General features: G+C 41.9%; 1 protein-coding gene across 6 annotated transcripts in view; it reads right to left on the bottom strand.

Moving 5' to 3' along the window:
• The window catches only part of MECOM (MDS1 and EVI1 complex locus), an 857,842-nt gene that overhangs the window by 196,476 nt on the left and 636,578 nt on the right, over positions 1-24,788 (bottom strand). The window contains exon 2 of one of the 6 annotated variants that reach the window (XM_077290596.1): positions 5,246-5,288. The exons of the other annotated variants lie outside the window; for them this stretch is intronic. Within the exon in view, the coding sequence (XP_077146711.1) occupies positions 5,246-5,248 (3 nt within the window). The 5' untranslated portion in view covers positions 5,249-5,288. The remainder of the gene's footprint in view (positions 1-5,245; positions 5,289-24,788) is intronic. 6 annotated transcript variants of the gene reach the window in all.

Genomic DNA, 24,788 nt, shown 5'->3' with positions numbered 1-24,788 from the left:
CAGATTATACGCACCACAAAGATCTATTTTAGTGAACCACCTAGCCCCCTTAATGCGAGCAAACAAATCAGTAAATAATGGCAATGGATACTGGTATTTGACTGTAATCTTATTCAGAAGGCGATAATCTATACAAGGCCTCAGGGAACCATCTTTTTTTGCCACGAAAAAAAAAACCTGCTCCCAGAGGGGACGAAGATGGACGAATATGTCCCTTTTCCAAGGACTCCTTAATATAATTCCGCATAGCAGTATGCTCTGGCAGTGACAGATTAAATAAACGACCCTTAGGGAACTTACTGCCAGGAATCAATTCTATAGCACAGTCACACTCTCTATGGGGAGGGAGCGAATTGAGCTTAGGCTCCTCAAAAACATCCCTATAATCCGACAAAAATGCAGGGATCTCCGAAGGAGTAGATGAAGCTATAGAAATCGGAGGTGCATCATCATGAACCCCGTGACATCCCCAGCTTAGCACAGACATTGTTTTCCAGTCCAGGACAGGATTATGAGTTTGTAACCATGGCAGACCAAGCACTAGTACATCATGTAAATTATACAGTACAAGGAAGCGAATCACCTCCTGATGAACGGGAGTCATGCGCATGGTCACTTGTGTCCAATACTGCGGTTTATTCATAGCCAATGGTGTAGAATCAATTCCTTTCAGAGGAATAGGAACTTCCAGAGGCTCTAGACTAAAACCGCAGCGTTTAGCAAATGACCAATCCATAAGACTCAGGGCAGCGCCTGAATCCACATAGGCATCGACGGAAATGGAAGACAGTGAAAAAATCAGAGTCACAGACAAAATGAACTTAGGCTGCAGAGTACCAATGGCAAAAGATTTATCAACCCTTTTTGTGCGTTTAGAGCATGCTGATATAACAAGAGCTGAATCACCACAATAAAAACACAAACCATTTTTCCGCCTATAATTTTGCCGTTCACTTCTGGACTGAATTCTATCACATTGCATAGTCTCAGGTGTCTGTTCAGAAGACACCGCCAACTGGTGCACGGGTTTGCGCTCCCGTAAACGCCGATCAATCTGAATGGCCATAGCCATAGACTCATTCAGACCTGTAGGCGCAGGGAACCCCACCATAATATCCTTAATGGCCTCAGAAAGACCATTTCTGAAGTTTGCAGCCAGGGCGCACTCATTCCACTGAGTAAGCACCGACCATTTCCGAAATTTCTGACAATATATTTCCGCTTCATCATGCCCCTGAGAGAGGGCTAATAAAGCCTTTTCAGCCTGAATCTCTAGGTTAGGTTCCTCATAGAGCAATCCCAATGCCAGAAAAAACGCATCCACACTGAGCAATGCAGGATCCCCTGGTGCCAATGCAAATGCCCAATTCTGAGGGTCGCCCCGTAGGAACGATATAACAATCTTGACCTGTTGAGCAGGGTCTCCAGAGGAGCGAGATTTCAAAGAGAGAAACAATTTACAATTGTTCCTGAAATTCAGGAAGGTAGATCTATCTCCAGAAAAAAACTCTGGAATAGGAATTCTAGGTTCAGATATGGGAGTGTGAACAACGAAATCCTGTATGTTTTGAACCTTTGCCGCGAGATTACTCAGGCTGGAAGCCAAACTCTGGACATCCATGATAAACAGCTAAGATCAGAGCCATTCAAGGGTTAAGAGGAGGTAAGAAGCAGCTAGACAGCAATTAAGGGCTAGGCAGCAAAACTCTGAAGGAAAAAAATAAAAAAAAATTTTCCTTGAACACTTCTTATTCTCCTGCTTCAGCCCAAACAATTAACACTTTGTGGGCCGGCTATACTGTCGTGAATCCCCAATGGCTAGGGATAGCACAGGATGAGCAAAGTATAATAAATATCGGACGAGCTCTAGGGTGATGGAACCTGGGCTGACCGCTGCCCTACGCCTGACAAACGCAACTAGAGATAGCCAGGGAGCGTGCCTACGTTGGTTCTAGACGCCACGCACCAGCCTAAGAGCTAACTAGTACTGCAGAGAAAACAAAGACCTCACTTGCCTCCAGAGGAATTAACCCCAAAGATATAGTTGCCCCCCACATGTATTGACGGTGAAATGAGAGGAAGGCACACACATAGAGATGATGTATATAGCTTTAGCAAATAGAGACCCGCTGAAAACTAGAAAGCAGAATGACACAAAAGGGGACTGAGCGGTCAGCAAAAAACCCTAATAAAAAAAAAACATCCTGAGATTACAAGAACCCATGTGCCAACTCATGGCACATGGGGAGAACCTCAGTCCACTAGAGCAACCAGCTAACAAAGAGACATTCTAAGCAAGCTGGACAAAAAACCAAACAACTGAAAATCAGCACTTAGCTTATCCTGAAAGATCTGGGAGCAGGTAGGCAGGAACCAAACAGAGCACATCTGAACACATTGATAGCCGGCAAGGGAAATGACAGAGAGGCCAGGTAAAATAGGAAACACCCAGCCTCTGATGGACAGATGGAAACCAAAGGCCGCAACCCACCAAAGTCACCCAGTACCAGCAGTAACCACCAGAGGGAGCCCGCAAACAGAATCCACAACACCATCCACTAACATCCACTACTCCATCCATCTGGACCATCCAGGGTTGCTCGACACTCATCAGTAAACAAGACTGTTTGGAAATGTATGTCTGGGCCCACTGCAACTGTTTCTGCTTGTGAACACTGTTTAGGCGTGGCTGAATAGTACGTTTATGCACCACAGCAAGCCCTTGAGGTTTGAGGGACTCCAGAGGCACCAGCAGCTTAAATTAACTGTTTGCTGCTTTGTAATGGTATTTTGGCAGCTGGTCTCTTAATCCAATGAATTTGTCTGGCAGAAACCTTCCTCATTATGCCTTTATCTGCATGAACTCTATCCATGCTCTGTTTCAGTCACAAATCTCTTCACAGTATGATGATCACTCTTAAGTGTTCGTGAAATATCTAATGTTTTCATACCTTGTCCAAGGCATTGCACTATTTAACGCTTTTCCGCAGCAGAGAGATCCTTTTTATTTCCCATATTGCCTGAAACCTGTGGCCTGCTTAATAATGTGGAACATCATTTTTAAGTAGCTTTCCTTTAGTTAGAATCCATGGAAAACTAATTATCACATGTGTTTAAGATTGATTTCAGTGATCCATTGAGCCCTGAGACACAATACCATCCATGAGTTTATTTGAAAAACAAAACAATTAAATCATTATGACACTTAAATCAAATTTGCATAATAATTTGGAACAAGGTGTAGGAGTTACCATTCCTCTTATCAAAGGCATGTGTCATGTCATAGTCTTACACTGTCTGACTGAACAGTGCCAGAGGGTACAAAGACCAGGGCAGTGGTAGGGAGATGGGAGATTATGTGATGTGATAGTTGCATAGTAATTTTGAGAAACCCATGTAGTCTGTGATGGTTGTTTTTCAGAGATTTGCACAAATTAAATTAATCATTGTTCAAATTCACTCAAACCTGTGGATTTCAGAAAATCTGACTCACATTCCTATCAATTCGACTCAATATTTATTGATTTGGTGGACACTTTTCTAAAAGTGGAAAACCACGTCAAACGGCTTTTTTTTAAAGTTTTTAGTACATCAATAGTGTAATTAAAAAATACAACTCACCACACAAAATCAAGACCTCTATTAATGAAGAAGGTTAGAAAAAAAACAAAAGAAAAATTAACATTGATCCGATCAAGAAGGGGTTAGGTTGCACCATAGGGGAAATGTAATATTACTGTTAGGTAATAAAAATGATTCAAAGAGCTGCAAAATGGGGACATCATGCATTTGATACTATTGACTGAGCAAGTGAGAAAGGTGCTTGTATGGAGGCACACATAGTTTTGTGCTTCTAGAAACTTTGCAGGCTGCCCATAGTGCATTCAGATATTTTAGCAATGATGCCACCAACATACAGCACCTCAAGGAACATGGCACAATTATTTTTTGCTGTCTGATTAAAATAACATTTGGAAATTTCGAAACACATGTTTAAAATTGTTGATACCCTTCTGTTAAATTAAGAAAAACCCATAATGGTTACTAACATAGCTTGAAAGTGACAAAAGTAACTTTCAATTTACATTTACTGAACATCAACTAAAAATCAATAAAAATCAGACATCACTAATGAATTGCAGTTCAACAGACAGATAAAGACTAATGAAAGCGGCCTGGACAAAAATGATGGTACCCTCAGAAAATATTTAATTTGACTATAGGATCATGTTAAACTAAAGGCCCCGTCTCACATAGCGAGATCGCTAGTGAGATCGCTGCTGAGTCACAAGTTTTGTGACGCAACAGCGACCTCCATAGCGATCTCGCTATGTGTGACACGTACCAGCGATCAGGCCCCTGCTGTGAGATCGCTGGTCGTGTTGGAATGGCCTGGACCTTTTTTTGGTCGTTGAGGCCCCGCTGACATCGCTGAATCGGTGTGTGTGACACCGATCCAGCGATGTCTTCACTGGTAACCAGGGTAAACATCGGGTTACTAAGCGCAGGGCCGCGCTTAGTAACCCGATGTTTACCCTGGTTACCAGCGTAAATGTAAAAAAAAAAAAACAGTACATACTCGCCTTCTGATGTCCGTCAGGTCCCTTGCCGTCTGCTTCCTGCTCCCACTGACTCCCGGCCGTACAGTGAGAAGTGAGAGCACAGCAGTGACGTCACCGCTGCGCTCTGCTCTCACTGTACGGCGGCTCAGTCAGAGCGGGAAGCAGATGGCAAGGGACCTGGACACCGAAAGGCGAGTATGTAGTGTTTGTTTTTTTTGGTAACCAGGGTAAACATCGGGTTACTAAGCGCGGCCCTGCGCTTAGTAACCCGATGTTTACCCTGGTTACCCGGGTGCTGCAGGGGGACTTCGGCATCGTTGAAGACAGTTTCAACGATGCCGAAGTCGTTCCCCTGATCGTTGGTCGCTGGAGAGAGCTGTCTGTGTGACAGCTCCCCAGCGACCACACAACGACTTACCAACGATCACGGCCAGGTCATATCGCTGGTCGTGATCGTTGGTAAATCGCTTAGTGAGACGGGGCCTTAAGGTGTGTCCTGTAATTAGCATCACAGGTGTCTACAAAATTGTAATTACTCTGCCTATTTATGGGTTAAAATGAGTACTGTGCGTTTTAGTATCATGGAATGTACCACACTGAACAAAGAGAAAAGCTAAGGGGAAGGTTTTCTCAAGAGAATAGAAAATCATAGACAGACTTGTTAAACGTAAAGGCTACAATACCATCTCCAAGCAGCTTGATCTTCCTGTTACTTCAATTCTATGCCTGGACATGTTTGCAAGAGGAAAATTGATTACAAATTGAAGAAACAAATAATCTAAATAGTAACCAAAGAGCCCAGAACAATTTGCAAAGAGATAAGAAGTGCACTCCAAGGTCAAAGTAAATCATTGTTCGATCACACCAGCTGTCGCTGTCTTGGCCAAGAACGACCAAGGAAGAAACCACTCTTGAAAACAAATTAATATGTGATTCTTCAGAATTTGTTTTAGTCTTTGCCTGATGAAGAGACGTATGTAGTCTCGAAAGCTTGCAATTTGTTACCATCTTTTCAGTTAGCCATTAAAAGGTATCAACCACTGAGGACTCTCAATTCTAAAAAAAGAAATTGGAATTTTCCAAAATGTCTACTGACAAACCACAAAGCTTCTGGGAGAATGTGCTTTGGACAAAATGGACAAAACTGGAGCTTTTTGGAAAGTCACATAAGTTCTATGTTCACAGATACAAAAATGAAGCATACAAAGAAAAGAACACAGTGAGGATTGTGAAATATTGAGAAGGTTTGGTTATGTTTTAGGGCTGCTTTGACGCATCTGGCAAAAGGTTGTCTTGGGTCTGTGCAGGATACAATGACATCTCAATATGACATTCTAAAGCAAAATGTGCTGCCTAGTGTCACAAAGCTAGGTCTGAGTCACAGGTCATGTGTCCTCCAGCACGATAATGACCCAAAACACATAGCTAAAAATATCCATATTCTGAAGTGGCCTTCTATGAGCCCTGATCTAAATGTTATTGAACATCTGAAATTTGCAATTTGGAGAGGACCCTCCTTAAACATGATTTAGCTGAAACAGTTTGCTCATGGACAGGTGTAGACGTCTCATGGAGCTTTACAGAAATCATTTCTTTGCAGTGATTGATTCAAAAGGTTGTGCAGGTTGAGCTTCTGTGCTTCTTCCAAGAGTAAAAGACAAGGTTGTGTTTTATTTTTCAGAAAAACTTTACTGACTTTTCTCAGCTGCCAACCTCTTTTACTACTAATCTGAACTGAAACCAATATTTTAACAATATTGTTTTAATTGTAACATAAAGGGCATTTACACTATTTTTGTTTTAGTTTGTGGTGTTTTCAACTTGTTTTTAATTTGAGCCTTATTCTTCTTTTAATTTGCACCTTTTTTAAAGTCTATTTTATATGTGTTTGCCTTTTTTATGTTCAACTTTAAGGTTTGGGTTTGGTTGTTCTAACAAGCAATATGTGTCAAATCCTAACACTTTCAATAAATCTCTAGAAAATGATATATAATTAGCAAAGAGAATCCTTAGAGAAGATAAAACATAACTTTTAATACTGTTATCATAAAAGCATATTATGGACACACAAAAACAACGTGATAAAGTGCAAACAGTGCATACCAGTGCTCAGTTAAAAAATGGTTTTGTCTCACCAATTAGACGTTTTGACAGGAGCCATTTGATACTTTAAGGGGGAGGGGGAAGAAAGAGTTAACTATACTACCCCAGTCGTGCCCCTGTGTTGCTCCTGCCCTGACAAGGGCAGTACCCAAGTCAGACTAAATATTTGTACCCACCACAAGGAATTAAACTACCCTACGCGTTTCCTCTCACATAAGTGAGACTCATCAGGGGAATTACAGAATTGTGGGATATGCTATTCAAAAGAGGCGCCCCTCCATCGGGAGGTGGCTGCTATGTGTCCGGTGCTATCGGTTTCTAGCATAGACTAAATGGTAGACTACCATTTAGTCTATGCTAGAAACCGATAGCACCGGACACATAGCAGCCACCTCCCGATGGAGGGGCGCCTCTTTTGAATAGCATATCCCACAATTCTGTAATTCCCCTGATGAGTCTCACTTACGTGAGAGGAAACGCGTAGGGTAGTTTAATTCCTTGTGGTGGGTACAAATATTTAGTCTGACTTGGGTACTGCCCTTGTCAGGGCAGGAGCAACACAGGGGCACGACTGGGGTAGTATAGTTAACTCTTTCTTCCCCCTCCCCCTTAAAGCATCAAATGGCTCCTGTCAAAACGTCTAATTGGTGAGACAAAACCATTTTTTAACTGAGCACTGGTATGCACTGTTTGCACTTTATCACGTTGTTTTTGTGTGTCCATAATATGCTTTTATGATAACAGTATTAAAAGTTATGTTTTATCTTCTCTAAGGATTCTCTTTGCTAATTATATATTGGGTTTGGTTGTTACCTAACGTTTAAAGCTGATTCATCAATTGTGAACTTTTTGAAAAGTCGCTACATTTTTGCACAAATGTACTCCAATCCCCTTATTTACGCCTGAAAATTTTTAACATTTTAATGAAACATTTGACTTTTTGATCTAAAAAGACGCAAAAAAGGGTAAAACAATAAAAACACATAAATGTAGAGGGTTTCAAATGTAGCAAAAAATTCATGAACCTTATGTTCAATTTTAAAGAATTTGACCCAAAAAATGTAAAAAAAAATATCACAAGACAAAAATAGAAAAGGGGATTGCAAAAAATGCACAAATGATTACAGACCTAAAACTCTTGTACTAAAATGCAATGTAACGTTTATAATCCGAGGCAGGCTCGGACTGGCCCACCGGAGAGCCGGAGGATTCTCCGGTGGGCCCAGGCACTGACACCTGCTGGCATACTGGCCAGCAGCTGCCTAGGGTCCCGACTGCTACAGGGGCCCCCCCGGACGCCCGCCCACCTCCCACCCACCCTCCTTGAAGACGATACTCACCCTGCTCCAGCGATGGTCTCGGCGTCTGCAGCTCGTCCTGAATGAGCGGTCACGTGGTACTGCTCATTAAGGTCATAAATATGCGCATATTCATGACCTTAATGAGCGGTATCACATGACCGCTCACGTAGGAAGAAGGTGCTGCGCCGGGAGTCGGGACAGAGCCAGAGGGATGGCGGCACGGCCGTGCAGTGTGGGACAGGTGAGTATGAGGGACGGGGGGATAAAGGAGGACATAAGCCGGCGTGCGATGCAAGATGGGAGCATGAGCGGGAGCGGGGGGGTGGAGAGATAAGCCATGCATACGGGGGGAATATGAGCCATGCATACAGGGGGGAATATGAGCCATGCATACAGGGGGGAATGTGAGCCATGCATACAGCAGGGGGGATATGAGCCATGCACACAGGGGGGGAATATGAGCCATGCATACAGGGGGGGAATATGAGCCATGCATACAGGAGGGGGAATATGAGCCATGCATACAGGGGGGAATATGAGCCATGCATACAGGAGGGGGGGAATTTGAGCCATGCATACATGAGGTGGGGGGAATATGAGCCATGCATACAGGAGGGGGGGAATATGAGCCATGCATACAGGAGGGGGGATTATGAGCCATGCATACAGGAGGGGGGGATATGAGCCATGCATACAGGAGGGGGGTGGAATATGAGCCATGCATACAGGGGGGAATATGAGCCATGCACACAGGGGGGAATATGAGCCATGCACACAGGGAGGGGGGATATGAGCCATGCATACAGGGGGATATGAGCCATGCGTACAGGAGGGGGAATATGAGCCATGCATACAGGGAGGAATATGAGCCATGCATACAGGGGGGAATATGAGCAATGCATACAGGGGGGAATATGAGCCATGCATACAGGGGGAATATGAGCCATGCATACAGGAGGGGGAATATGAGCCATGCATACAGGAGGGGGGATATGAGCCATGCATATGGGATGGGAGGGAGATGAGCCATGCATACAGGAGGGGGGTCATTATACAGTATTGAGCATCATGTGGGATCATTATACAGTATGGAGAACAGTGTGTGGCCATTATATAGTATTTAGCATCATGTGTGGCCGTTATACAGTATGGAGCATCATGTGTGGCCAATGGACATTATACAGTATGGAGCATCATGTGTGGCCGTTATACAGTATGGAGCATCATTGTGGCCATTATACAGTATTGAGCATTATGTGGGATCATTATACAGTATGGAGAACTGTGTGTGGCCATTATACTGCATGGAGCACTGTGTGGCCATTATACAGTATGGAGCACTGTGTGGCCATTATACACTATGGAGCATCATGTGTGGCCATTATACACTATGGAGCATCATGTGTGGCCATTATATGGTATTGAGCATCATGTGTGGCCATTATACAGTATGGAGAACTGTGTGTGGCCATTATACAGTATGGAGCATCATGTGTGGTGGCCGTTATACAGTATTGAGCATCATGTGTGGCCATTATACAGTATGGAGCACTGTGTGGCCATATTTTTGTTTGCTTATAATTATTGTATATAAAACAGTGTGATCAACAGTGCTAAATGGCTGTGGTTGGGACGTGGATATGGGTGTGACTAGTTGTGAAATGGGTGTGGTCAGAGGCATGGCCCAAAATTTGCCGCGGCGCACTACGCGCACCGCAAACTTTATACCTCCTTCCCTTCTTCAAAAGTTGGGAGGTATGGTACTGCATTTGCCAGATCACGGCAAGTGCCGCAAATCCCATAGGGAATGAATAAGGCCGAACGCAGTGTTGCTGTAAGTAATCCGTTACACGGCAGATGCAGAAAAACTGCCGGATCTGCTGCAAAAGGCGACTTTCACATAAGCGATTCTTGCCAAAGTTACTTCCGATAGTGTCATACTCACCAAAGGGGAAGGCAGCACTAAAAGTGCCTAGGGCAGCAGAAACTCTAAATACGGCCCTGGGGGGCTACATTATACTCTGTGGGGGGACTGCATTATACTCAGGGTACTACATTATATTATGGGGGGGCTACATCATACTATATGAGGGGTTACAGTATACTCTATGGGGGCTGCATTATATTCTGTGGTGGGGCTGCATTATTCTCTCAGGGGACTACATTATATTATGGGGGGGCTACATCATACTATATGAGGGGGCTACAGTATACTCTAAGGGGGGGCTGCATTATATTCTGTGGTGGAACTGCATTCTCTCAGGGGACTACATTATATTCTGTGGTGGGTTGCATTATACTATATGAGGGGGGCTGCATTATACCCTATGGGGGTGCTACATTATATTCTATGGTGGGGACTGCATCATACCTGAGGGGGTTGCATTATATTTTGTGGGGTGCTGCATTATATTCTATGAGAGGGGACCGCATTATATTTTATGAGGGGGCTACCCCAACCCTTGCTACATAATTAAGACATGAACTACTTTATATTATACCCTGATATTAGCGCTTTTTACCGCACAATTGGTGGTCTTGTATCTATTTCTATGTAGCTACATAGTGGGCCCCAAGAATGATTTTCTCTGGTGGGCCCAAGGTGCTCCAGTCCAACGCTGATCCGAGGACTACATTACTAATAGAAAAAGCAAATGCAAGTTTAAGGCTACGTTCACACGATCCGTTTTTTGCTGCGGATCCGTAGCGGAATTGCAGCTACGGATCCGCAGCCGTTTTCCATGCAGGGTACAGTACAATGTTACCCTATGGAAAACAAAACCCGCTGTGCCGACGATCCTTTTTTTCGCTGGAAAATCCGCGCGGATTTGCCAACGGAAAAAAGAAGTACCATGTCAATTCTTTCAGCGGATTCCGCTGCGGGTTTCCAACAGCACCAATAGGAAACTGCAGTTGGAAACCCGCAGTGGAATCCGCAGAAGAAAAAGGACACAAATCCGCCGAGAGAAGCACCGCCGTTTTCCACTGCGGATTTCCCCGAAAAAGGACCGGAAAAATCCGCAGTGAAAAACGGATCGTGTGAACGTAGCCTAAAGTGTTTATGAGGACTTCACTTTACCTATCCAAAAAAATATTACATCCTGAAATTCAATTCACTAAATTGATTTACATTGATTTTAGGAGTATTTTATTACATTTTTCTTTATGACTTGCGTGTAATGCGTAGAGTTTTGGCTACTGTTTATTAGGCCATTTAGTATAAATTAAGACATATCAGTGGCAGACCTGCAGCTGAATTATTGCTTGTAAACTCTCTGTCTCTGTAAAATGAACCTTTGATAGAGACTTCTGTAACAATTGTACGTTTCTGAGTTTCATCCACATTAGTGTATGGTACATACAGCCGTTGTTGTGGCAAGCAATAAGTTGGCAAATCTATATAAAACAAGAGATATAAATATATGCATGATGAAAATCTAGAATATGATGTAAGGTACTATGCAACCATAACAATCTGTAATCCTATCTGACAAATGCACTTATTGTATCAAATCCACTAGTTAAATAGCAAGCAGGGACGGCATTTAATTAAAGAAATGTTCTGTGGGTTTCACAGGGGCTGCTTGCCTGGCCCTTACAACAAATCAATTGTAACTGTACATCCGAGAAGTAACCATTATTATAAATGTCCTTGCTTTTGCTTTCCTCTGATAGTATGTTAGGTGGTCAGAGGTAAAGATGCATTGTAGCCTAAGGGATGATTGAATGAAAAAAAGGGGGATGGTAGAATTTCTATGCTGATAGACCAATTTCCCACCACTGCAAGCCAGTGCAATTGATTGATGAATCCTTGCTCTGTCAAGAGGCAGCCTTTCAGATTTGATCACATAAATACTCATTCAACTCAAATTCTGCTTGACAAGCCTCGGACAGCTTTGTTCTGTCAGAGATATCATTGGAAGGAAAATGCTCCATTAATCATCCTTAATTAACTTTACCATAGTCTGCTGGAACCAATATGTTCACTGGCTAAATCCCCAAGACTTAACTAGGCTTCTATATTTATCAAATTGGAAGCAGTTTAGAAGTTGTTCACTTTGCATCACTGTTTTACCTCCTATCACTGTAACATATGTAACTAATGAGTAATGCCCCACAAAGGTGTAAACGGCATCAACTCATTGCATGAATCATTTTTTTCATTGACATCACTGGTCATTACTTTATTCACATGTAATGATAACAACATGCCACATACAGGTCCTTCTCAAAAAATTAGCATATAGTGTTAAATTTCATTATTTACCATAATGTAATGATTACAATTAAACTTTCATATATTATAGATTCATTATCCACCAACTGAAATTTGTCAGGTCTTTTATTGTTTTAATACTGATGATTTTGGCATACAACTCCTGATAACCCAAAAAACCTGTCTCAATAAATTAGCATATTTCACCCTTCCAATCAAATAAAAGTGTTTTTTAATAACAAACAAAAAAACCATCAAATAATAATGTTCAGTTATGCACTCAATACTTGGTCGGGAATCCTTTGGCAGAAATGACTGCTTCAATGCGGCGTGGCATGGAGGCAATCAGCCTGTGACACTGCTGAGATGTTATGGAGGCCCAGGATGCTTCAATAGCGGCCTTAAGCTCATCCAGAGTGTTGGGTCTTGCGTCTCTCAACTTTCTCTTCACAATATCCCACAGATTCTCTATGGGGTTCAGGTCAGGAGAGTTGGCAGGCCAATTGAGCACAGTAATACCATGGTCAGTAAACCATTTACCAGTGGTTTTGGCACTGTGAGCAGGTGCCAGGTCGTGCTGAAAAATGAAATCTTCATCTCCATAAAGCATTTCAGCCGATGGAAGCATGAAGTGCTCCAAAATCTCCTGATAGCTAGCTGCATTGACCCTGCCCTTGATGAAACACAGTGGACCAACACCAGCAGCTGACATGGCACCCCACACCATCACTGACTGTGGGTACTTGACACTGGACTTCAGGCATTTTGGCATTTCCTTCTCCCCAGTCTTCCTCCAGACTCTGGCACCTTGATTTCCGAATGACATGCAAAATTTGCTTTCATCAGAAAAAAGTACTTGGGACCACTTAGCAACAGTCCAGTGCTGCTTCTCTGTAGCCCAGGTCAGGCGCTTCTGCCGCTGTTTATGGTTCAAAAGTGGCTTTACCTGGGGAATGCGGCACCTGTAGCCCATTTCCTGCACACGCCTGTGCACGGTGGCTCTGGATGTTTCCACACCAGACTCAGTCCACTGCTTCCTCAGGTTCCCCAAGGTCTGGAATCGGTCCTTCTCCATAATCTTCCTCAGGGTCCGGTCACCTCTTCTCGTTGTACAGCGTTTTCTGCCACATTGTTTCCTTCCAACAGACTTACCATTGAGGTGCCTTGATACAGCACTCTGGGAACAGCCTATTTGTTGAGAAATTTCTTTCTGGGTCTTACCCTCTTGCTTGAGGGTGTCAATGATGGCCTTCTTGACATCTGTCAGGTCGCTAGTCTTACCCATGATGGGGGTTTTGAGTAATGAACCAGGCAGGGAGTTTTTAAAAGCCTCAGGTATCTTTTGCATGTGTTTAGAGTTAATTAGTTGATTCAGAAGATTAGGGTAATAGGTCGTTTAGAGAACCTTTTCTTGATATGCTAATTTATTGAGACAGGTTTTTTGGGTTATCAGGAGTTGTATGCCAAAATCATCAGTATTAAAACAATAAAAGACCTGACAAATTTCAGTTGGTGGATAATGAATCTATAATATATGAAAGTTTAATTGTAATCATTACATTATGGTAAATAATGAAATTTAACACTATATGCTAATTTTTTGAGAAGGACCTGTATATCTGACCTTCTTTATGAACATGAACAATCTGGGATCTATATCAATAAAGAAAAGTCTTACAGTGGGCCAGACCAAGATAAATAATGACCGGTTTTACTTTCCCTTTGTCTTAATAAATTTGCTTAATTTTCTTTTTTTCATCTAGCATCTTTAAAAAATAGTACAACGTGTCTTAAAAGAGTGTGTCCTGGACTCAAGTGGGACTGAGTGAAGTTGATTATCTTAAGATCTTATGCATAATCTCACAAGTTTACAAATCTAACACTTTAATCCATTATTATATAAATTATAGACCTACTACAGTTGTTTTTTATAACCAGACTGCTATTTATAAAGAGCATTGTCTAACATTACATTACATTACAATTTGTTGTTAGTTTTTTCTACTTTTTTGTCTTAAAGAATCTCAAGCAAACATAGCCCAACCAAATGCATTAGATTTGTCTTCATTAATTAAAGAAAGTGTTCTCAAGGTTTTTGGTAGAGCACTGTTCTTTTTGGGGGTTATATTACCTCTCTTATCAGGAACCTATTCTGATCCTGATGTGATCATTTTCCATCTTCCCTGATATTATCTGTTCTTTAGCAGACCTTTCCATGCTTAAATGTAAGTTTTGCAATTATTTCATAAACTTTATACTATTTTTTCGTTTGGTTGCTCCCTTGTATTATTCTATTCTCTCTCCCTCTCCCTTAGGGAGTTGCTGCAGTAACAGCATTAATTAGTATGTAGTCTAACCTGCTAGTGAGTTGTTAGGTCCTGGTCCTGGTCCAGCCAGTCCTGTTCCAAACTCCACTGGTCCCGGTGCTGCCAGCTCCTGAACATTGCCCCCTAGTCCTAGTGCAGCCAGTCCTGTTCTGAACTCCTCTGGTCAATATGTGACAAGTGCCCTGAAGAATGTCCCCTGGTCCTGGTGCAGCCAGTCCTGTTGCCGGACTTCGCCGGTCCATGTGTGTCAAGTTTTGTGAGCATTGTCCCCTGGTCCTGGGTGTGGCCCATCCTGAATGGTTTTCCTTTCATCATAGGCCTTGTTGACCTCTCTCCAAATGTAACATTTATGGTTGTGGCCAAAAAGTTCAATTTTGGTCTCATCACTCCAAATTACCTTGTTCCAGAATTTTGCAGCTTGTCTCTGTGCTGTTGTGCGTATTGCAGGCAAGATACTTTGTGGCATTTGCACAATAATGGCTTTCTTCTGGCAACTTGACCATGCAGCCCATTTTTTTTCAAGTGCCTCCTTATTGTGCATCTTCAAACAGCCACACCGCTAGTTTTCAGAGAGTCCTGTATTTCAGCTGATGTTATTTGTGGGTTTTTCTTTGCATCTCAAGCAATTTTCTTGGCAGTTGTGGACAAAATGTTTGTTGGTCTACCTGACTGTGGTTTTGTTTTTGCAGAGCCCTTGATTTTCCATTTGTTAATCACAGTTTGAATGCTGCTGACTGGCATTATCAATTCATTGGATATCTTTTTGTATCTCTTTCCTAAGCTATATAAATAAATAATAATTATTTATATATATATATATATATATATATATATATATATATATATTATAATGTAAACACTTTCAACAAACCTGTAAAGAGCAGCTCCATATAAAATGTAGAGGTCACTGGCAAGTACTGCTGAGTGCCTACTATTCAAGTTGGAAAGGTCATCAACATCTTGTACCCAAACAACCCCATTAAGCGCTTTGAGAAAGTTAGATCTGTCTAACTGCATTGTTAAAGTTCTGGGAATAAATTGTCACTAAATAAATTATTAAACATTTAGTCAAATAAATGTATAATTATTTATTATTACTATTGTTAATGCTGCTGTTGATACTTTGGGAATCTGTAATATACTTGTTTGTCTGTATTTTTCTATTTCTAATTCTTTCTTACTGCTACTCCTTGTTGAATGTGGTAAAAACTGAAATATGTCACATCATATAAGAACCTAATCTAATTCTAAGAAGAGGACAGCTGTTGTATTATGAGTTACCACGTACTTGCTTATCAAAATGCGTTCCCCCAGTATATACACATATCACAAGGCCATTTGTCTTCTCTGATTCACATGCATCACGTCAGTGTCTGTGGCAGCGTATCACACTGGGACTCCCTGCAGACTGTTTGTGTAGTATCCTGCAGAGTCTCTTACCCTCTGATCATAGTGCTGACAAGCTGTCCTGCCCGCGCCTTCCATCCAGCCATGTCACTTATTGGTAAATACAATGCACGCATTCACAGTGGAAGCAAGAAAATGGGAGAATGAGAAATATACTTTCTCCTTTATTCCCAGATTATATTTTTTGCATATGTTTTAAACCTTAATAGTGAATAGATAGAATTGCAAAATTATAAGGATAAAACAGTTTTCAACCCTCTACGAATTTGGGTTTGGGCACCTTCGTTATCTTTAGGGTAGATTAACACGAGCATATAATAATCATTCAGAGTTTCATCCAGAAAAATGGGACATTTTTTTCTCACTTGTCATCCCTGTGCAGTTTGTATACAATCTGTTTTTTTCGCAGCAGCCATTAGTCACTATAAAAACCATTTACAGTTTCCTATGATACAGACTTGCAATGTATCTGTATCGGATGTTACTCTATGGCTCTGTTTGGTATCAGCTTTTGTTTCTTTTTTGCGCACTTATAGACAGAGGCTGCGTCTCATCCGATTTACAGAAGAAGCTAGCGCATGCTGTGATCCAGTCAGTGACAATAATCCCCCATCTGCACTGCCCTATTGAATAACATTGACCCGAGTGTTATCCTTTTCATTCATGGGCAGCACTCAGATCGAATACATGGTTGTGCGAACGAGCCCTTATTGTGATTTTTTTAAGGTGAAATAGTTGAACAAAATGTGTTTGCAAGAGACTATGACTATGCTCACATGCAGCATTTTTGTTTTTGCATAATTTTTTTGTTGTTGTGTTTTTTCTGTAAAAAACCTTAATTTTACAGTACCAACAAAAACTATGACATTTCAGAAATCTAATGCACATGCTTATTTTTTTTCCTGAATTTGAGCACTGAAGTGTTTTTGAATGGGCAACATCTCAATTCTTCCAGCATTTTTAAACGATTTTTACACCATTTTTTCATCATTAGAAAACTATGAGAATGTGAAAAAACGTGGCAAAACCCCCCACAGCAAAAAGGTTTTGTTGCGTTTTCGGAGCATTTTTTGCAGCATTTTTGGTGAGTAACACTAACTTTATTAATCATGTACTGTAGACAAATCAAAAGTTTTGGATGCAGAGAAAAACACTGCAAAATCACTGCACATAAACTTAGCCATATATCAGTAAGGTTCATTGTGTCCAGAACATACATTTTTTTAGCAGACTGTTTTTTTAGGACAATCTTTATTCTTATGCCATATAATGCCCTATAATGACCCACCTCTTATAATAAACAAAATAATTAAAAACATTTTTAGGCCCCCTTCACACGTCCACATAAAACCAGTACCGGAGAAAATAGTACCGTTGTCATTAGTGTCTTGGATCAGTGTGTCATCAATGTTTTGGATCAGTGTGTCATCAGTGAGTCATTAGGGTGTCATCAGTGTGTCATCAGTGAGTCATCAGTGTGTCATCAGTGTGTCATCAGTGAGTCATCAGTGTGTCATCAGTGAGTCATCAGTGTGTCATCAGTGTGTCATCAGTGAGTCATCAGTGTGTCATCAGTGAGTCATCAGTGTGTCATCAGTGTGTCATCAGTGAGTCATCAGTGTGTCCTCAGTGAGTCATCAGTGTGTCATCAGTGTGTCATCAGTGAGTCATCAGTGAGTCATTAGGGTGTCATCAGTGTGTCATCATCAGTGAGTCATCAGTGTGTCATCAGTGTTTCTCCGTCATGGCATAAGAAATTACAAAGCTTCTCCTATACTTTGCAATGTTAAACACGGACTGCACACTGATGCACAACCAGTTAAAGTGTATTGCGGCTCACAGAACCATGAAATACACGCTACCAGCCAATCATAGGCCAGCAGTTCACATTGGTGTGCAAGTAACTGGGGGCGCATGGCAGTGATGGCATGCACTCCCATCACACGCTGAAGTCAGCTGCCGACTTCAGAAGAGGATGCCGCACAGTGGGGGTGTGGAAGGAAGGTTAGTATTTATTTATTACTTTAAAATCAGTGAGTACATGGTGGACATACTATTACATGGATGACTATGGGCTGTGCATTATACTGTATGGAGGACTATGGGTTGTACATTATATTATATGAATGATATGTACTGTATATTATACTAAAATGAAGGGTGAATTATATTATATGGAGGACTCTGGGGCGCAACATACTTTATGGAGGAATTTGGGCTATGCATTATACTATATGGAGGACTATGGGCAATGCATTATATATGGAGGACTATGAAGAGTGCTTTATATTATATGGAGGACAATGGGATGCATTATGCTATATGGAGGACTATGGGGGGTACATTATACTCTATGGAGGACTATGTGGGGTGCATTATTTTACATGGAGGACTATGGGGGTGCATTATACGATATGAAGGACTATGTGAAGTGCATTGTACTGTATGGATGACAATAGGGGTGCATTATATGTCTGCGATGGGGCCTCATGACTTCATTGTACGCCCCTGGTGAGTATAATGCTTTATTTTTTTCTATACATTAAAGACCAACAGCAGAACGTGGGACATATACCAGGATGGAGCCCAAGATAAAGGACATATACGAGGATGGGGGATCTATATTTCAGGATGAAGCCCAGGATAAAGGACATATATGAGGCTGGGGTATATATACACTGCTCAAAAAAATAAAGGGAACACTTAAACAACAGAATATAACTCCAAGTAATTGAAACTTCTGTGAAATCAAACTGTCCACTTAGGACGCAACACTGTTTGACAATAAATTTCACATGCTGCTGTGCAATTGGAATAGACAACAGATGGAAATTATTGGTAACTACCAAGACACACTCAATAAAGGAGTGGTTCTGCAGGTAGGGACCACAGACCACATCTCAGTAACAATGCTTTCTGGCTGATGTTTTGGTCACTTTTGAATGTTGGTTGTGCTTTCACACTCATGTTAGCATGAGACGGACTCTACAACCCACACAAGTGGCTCAGGAAGTGCAGCTCATCCAGGATGGCACATCAAAACGAGGTGTAACAAGAAGGTTTGCTATGTCTGGAGGCGCTACCAGAAGACAGGCCAGTACACCAGGAGATGTGGAGGGGGCCATAGGAGGGCAGCAACCCAGCAGCAGGACCGCTACCTCAGCCTTTGTGCAAGGAGGAACAGGAGGAGCACTGCCAGAGCCCTGCAAAATGACCTCCAGCAGGCCACAAATGTGCATGTGTCTGCACAAACAGTTAGAAACCGACTCCATGAGGATGGGCACTCAGACCATGTCACATGCACATTTGACGTCCACAGATATAGTTGTGCTCACAGCCCAACACTGTGCAGGATGCTTGGCATTTGCCACAGAACACCAGGATTGGCAAATTCACCACTGGCGCCCTGTGCTCTTCACAGATGAAAGCAGGTCCACACTGAGCACATGTGACAGACGTGACAGAGTCTGGGGATGCTGTGGAGAGTGATCTGCTGCCTGCAACATCCTTCAGCATGACCGGCTTGGCAGTGGGTCAGTAATCGTGTGGGGTGGCATTTCTTTGGATGGCTGAACAGCTCTCCATGTGCCCACCAGAGGTAGCCTGACTGCCATTAGGTACGGAGATGAGATCCTCAGACCCCTTGTGAGACCATATGCTAGTGCGGTTGGCCCTGGGTACCTCCTAATGCAGGAAAATGCCAGACCTCATGTGGCTGAAGTGTGTCAGCAGTTCCTGCAAGATGAAGGCATTGAAGCTATGGACTGGCCCTCTCATTCATGTCTCGCACATCGGACATCATGTCTCGCACCATCCACCAACGTCACGTTGCCCCACAGACTGTCCAGGAGTTGGCGGATGCTTTAATCCAGGTCTGGGAGGAGATCCCTCAGGAGACCATCTGCCGCCTCATCAGGAGCATGCCCAGGCATTGTAGGGAGGTCATACAGGTACGTGAAGGCCACACACACTACTAAGCATCATTTTGTTGTCTTGAGGCATCTCCACTGAAGTTGGATCAGCCAGTAACTTCATTTTCCACTTTGGTTTTGAGCATCATGCCAACTCCAGACCTCAGTGGGATATTAGTTTTGATTTACGTTGATAATTTTTAGGTTTTATTGTTCTCAACACATTCCACTATGTAATGAATAAAGATTTACAACTGGAGTATTTTAGCAGTGTAATATATTTTGAGCAGTATAATATATATATATATATATATATATATATATATATATATATATATATATATATATACATATATATATCAGGATGGGCCCAGGGTAAGGGACATATACAAGAATGATGGACATATATATATACCAGGATGGGGCCAGCATGAGGGAAGTATATACTAGGACGAGGGACGTAAAATGTCTACTTGCTCATAGAATGTAAGTCCGCAAGGACAGGGTCCTCTCCCCTCTGTACCAGTCTGTCACTGTAAACTTGTTTACTGTAAACGATATTTATAACCCTGTATGTAACCCCTTTCTCATGTACAGCACCATGGAATTAATGGTGGTATATAAATAATTAATAATAATAATAATAATAATAATAATAATATACCAGGATGAGGGACATATTTACCTGCATGGAGTGTATATATACAGTATATATATATATATATATATATATATATATATATATATATATATATATATACATACACAGCTCTGGCAAAAATTATTAGGCCACTGCAACAAAACCCTGTCATGAGTATCCCAATCTCCAGACCTAAACCCCATTGAAAACCTCTAGAATGTTATCAAGAGGATGATGGATAGTCACAAGCCATCAAACAGAGAAGAACTGCTTACATTTTTGCGCCAGAAGCAGTGTGAAAGACTAGTTGGAAAGCATGTCGAGACGCATGAAAGCTGTGATTAAAAATCATGGTTATTCCACAAAATATTGATTTCTAAACTACTCCTGAGTTAAAACATTAGTACTGTTGTTTCTAAATGATTATGAACTTGTTTTCTTTGCATTATTTGAGGTCTGAAAGCACTTTTGTTTTTCATTTTGACCATTTCTCCTCTTCAGAAAAAAAATGCAAAATTTATTGCTTGGAAATTCGGAGACATGTTGTCAGAAGTTTATAGAATAAAAGAACAATTTACATTTTACTCAAAAATATACCTATAAAGAGAAAAATCTAATTTTTGCCAGAGCTGTAGGCCCCCTCCTCTTCTCTCTTTACACGGCCCCTATTGGACAAACAATCAGCAGATTTGGGTTCCAGTATCATTTCTATGCTGACGACAACCAATTACACACTTCTTCCCCTGACATCACCCCTACCCTAATTCAAAATACCAAGGATTGTCTGTCTGCTGTCTCTAACATCATGTCCTCCCTCTATCTGAAACTAAATCTCTCCAAAACGGAACTTCTTGTGTTTCTCCCTTCTACTAACCTCACTCTACCTAACATCAAAATTACCCTGGAGGGTTCATCCATAACTCCCAAGCAGCATGCCCGCTGTCTTGGGGTCATATTCGACACCAAACTTTCCTTTACTCCCTATATCCGATCACTCACTCGCTGTCGTCACCTGCATCTTAAAAACATCTCCAGAATCCGACCTTTTCTCACCGTTGAAAATGCTAAGACTCTTACTCTTATTCATTCTCGTCTGGACTACAGCAACTCTCTTCTGATCGGTCTCCCTCTTACCAAACTTTCTCCTCTCCAATCCATCTTGAATGCAGCAGCCAGGGTCATATTTCTGTCCAGCCGCTTCACCGATGCCTCCATCTTGTGCCAGTCATTACACTGGCTATCCATTCACTACAGGATCCAGTATAAACTCATCTCTCTCACCCACAAAGCTCTCCACAGTTCTGCACCGCCTTATATCTCCTCTCTCATCTCTGTCTATCGCCCTACACGTGCCCTCCGTTCTACAAATGACCTAAGACTAACATCCCCCGTAATCCGAACCTCGCATCTCCGTCTCCAAGACTTCTCTCGTGCTGCGCCAGCTCTCTGGAATGCACTTCCCCAGACGATCAGACTGATACCTAGCCCCGACCTATTCAAGCGCGCTCTAAAAACCCATCTCTTCAAACAGCCTACCACATCAAATACTCAGTAAACTAACTTTGTCCTGTTCCCTCCTTCCAAATATTATCTGCATGTGAATCTGCACCCTACTATTCATCTGTCCCTACACCCTCCACGCACATGATAACTGCACTTGATACTTTACTGTTGCAATTAAACACACGGGCTGATGACCGGATCATGCAGCTTTATATGAAAATCCCTATTTATTATAATTGCCAGACCTGAAATAACAAGCACTTTTCACCTATTGTGTCCCCCATTTCCTTGTAGATTGTAAGCTTGCGAGCAGGGACCTCACTCCTAATGTCACTGTTTAAATTGTCTTAACTTGTACTGAATTAATTGTCTATACATGTCCCCGCTTAATTGTAAAGTGCCGCGGAATATGTTGGCGCTATATAAATAAAAATTATTATTATTATTAATATATAGATATATTTTTTTTTTTTGAGATGGAGAGTCCCTGACCAAATCTTGTCCCGGGGGGGGGGGGGGGGGGGGCATCAGACTCTGCTCACACTGCTGCTCATCTGGTCTATCTGATTTAATAGTATAGGTGTCAGAAGTACTGAGGTATGAAGAGGCTGCTCACTTTGGTGTCCGCTCAGTCTTTTTGATCTATTACTGTTGACACCAGGATGTTTGAGATAAGAAGAGACTGTTCACACCACTGTTCACCCTGATGTCTCTTTGAACATTGAGTGGCTGCTGTGACCTTGCAATAGCTTGATATTATGAGGTGTCGGTTATTTCCAGGTCACAGCCACAAAGCTTTATACTGTACATGCTCAAGAGCAATCATCCTCTTAGCACTGCAGGACAGGTTTCTGTCAGTGAAACTGTTTTGAGCTCATCTAGTGAGGCAGGATTTCTAAGAGTGAGCAGCATGGTCCTGAAATGATGATGGAGAACAGCTGGACTTGCCATGAGATTATCAAGGACCCAAATAGTAGGATATGCAGAATGGCAGATAGACCATTTAGGCTGCAAGGACTTGATGCAGCTGGAGTGTGATTGCCCCCAGGAATAGCAGAGTAGCGTTTGCAGTCTGATAACTTGCAGCAAAGATGTGGTTAATCACGGAAGCAGCAGAATTGTAATGTGTGATACAGGAGAGCAGAAATTAATTATTAAACAGGTATTTGATAGCAGAAACGAGTTTGTAACTTGTATCTTGACACAATAGACCTTATTTGCAGAGATGATTTTTGTAAATTGTTGCTTGAAACCACAGAGATTATTAGTAGAGATGAGTTTGCAACAAGATTCACTGGATTGAGTTAGTAAGTAGTAATTGGTTGATGTAAAACAGCCCGGAGTTGCATGGAAGAGAATTAAGTACCTGACTGGAGAAAAGTCGGGTGGAAGATGAGACTCACTTCCTCAAAAGAATGTGGAGCAAGATGTTATACTTTCTGAATGCTCATGCCACCCATGGCTGCCTGATTTGGGCCTTGGTTGGTTACATAAGAGATGCTTTCTGAGTAACCTATAATCACCTCTACTCGGGTCGATATATTACTATCATGTCTTTGCAATTGTTCCTTGCTGCTCATAAATAACATTAAAGTATTATTCATCGCTTTTTTGGTTTACATTGTATCTCTTTCTCTGCTATTTCTGCTGGTTATATTTTTATCTCCTTTTTTATGTATAGCATAATTTGTATGATATGTAGGAGATAAATAGGGTTAATGGGGTTATATGGGAATAGAAAGGAAAATAACTAAAATAAAGGTCATTATAATAAATGTCTTAATACCTTGGATTATCAAGTCCTGCTAGTTTTGTGCAAGGATATAACCACTATAGAATTAAAATGTCTACTTGCTGGTACTCATCCGTCTTGGTTCTTGTTTTGGGCCTTGCTCCCTTTTCCTGTGGCCAGCACACTGTATTAGATCGCACTGGGGGCCCTAAATGTGTTGTGATGTTTGGTGGCTTTTTCTGAGGTAGGCATGGGCCTTAATTTACATTGTCGTGTTTTTTTTAACTGAAAAGCATCCACTCGTGAAGGGGTTAATACAGCTGATTGATCAATATTACTGAATTGTTGATAAAGAAATCCTTCAATACATCTACAGTATTTCCAAGGTGATAAATGTAGTTAATATGTTTTACATCTAATGCAGACAGTACGTTGGCTCAGTGGTTAGTACTGCAGCATTGCAGTGCTGGGGTCCTGGGTTCAAATTCCACCAAGGACAACATCTGCCAACAGTTTGTATGATCTCTACATGGCTTTCCTCTGGGTATTCCAGTATCTGCTCACACTACAAAGACATACTGACATTTTTATTATACTTTGCTTATATGGTGCCATCACATTCTGCAGGACTTTACAGACATCATCACTGTCCCCATTGGGGCTCACAATCTAAATTCCCTATCAGTATGTCTTTAAAGTGTGGGAGTTAACCCACGCAAACATGAGAAGAACATATTTACAGATGTTGTCCTTAAGCCCCCGTCACACTAAGCGAGGTCGCTAGCGAGATCGCTGCTGAGTCACAAGTTTTGTGACGCAACAGCGACCTCAGTAGCGATCTCGCTATGTTTGACACGTAGCAGCGACCAGGCCCCTGCTGTGAGATCGCTGGTCGTGTCGGAATGGCCTGGACCTTTTTTTGATCGTTGAGGTCCCGCTGGGTAGCACACATCGCTGTGTTTGACACCTTACCAATGACCTCGTTGACTACAACGTCACACAGGACGTCCCTCATCGAGGTCTGAATCGTCATAATAGCTGCCATGTGACAGGGTCACAACGACCAACGACATCGTTGTACAGGTC

This window comes from Ranitomeya variabilis, chromosome 2 (genome assembly GCF_051348905.1).
Source record: "Ranitomeya variabilis isolate aRanVar5 chromosome 2, aRanVar5.hap1, whole genome shotgun sequence".
In the NCBI taxonomy this organism is placed as follows: Eukaryota; Metazoa; Chordata; class Amphibia; order Anura; family Dendrobatidae; genus Ranitomeya; species Ranitomeya variabilis.
This window is presented reverse-complemented; position numbering and strand designations above follow the sequence as displayed.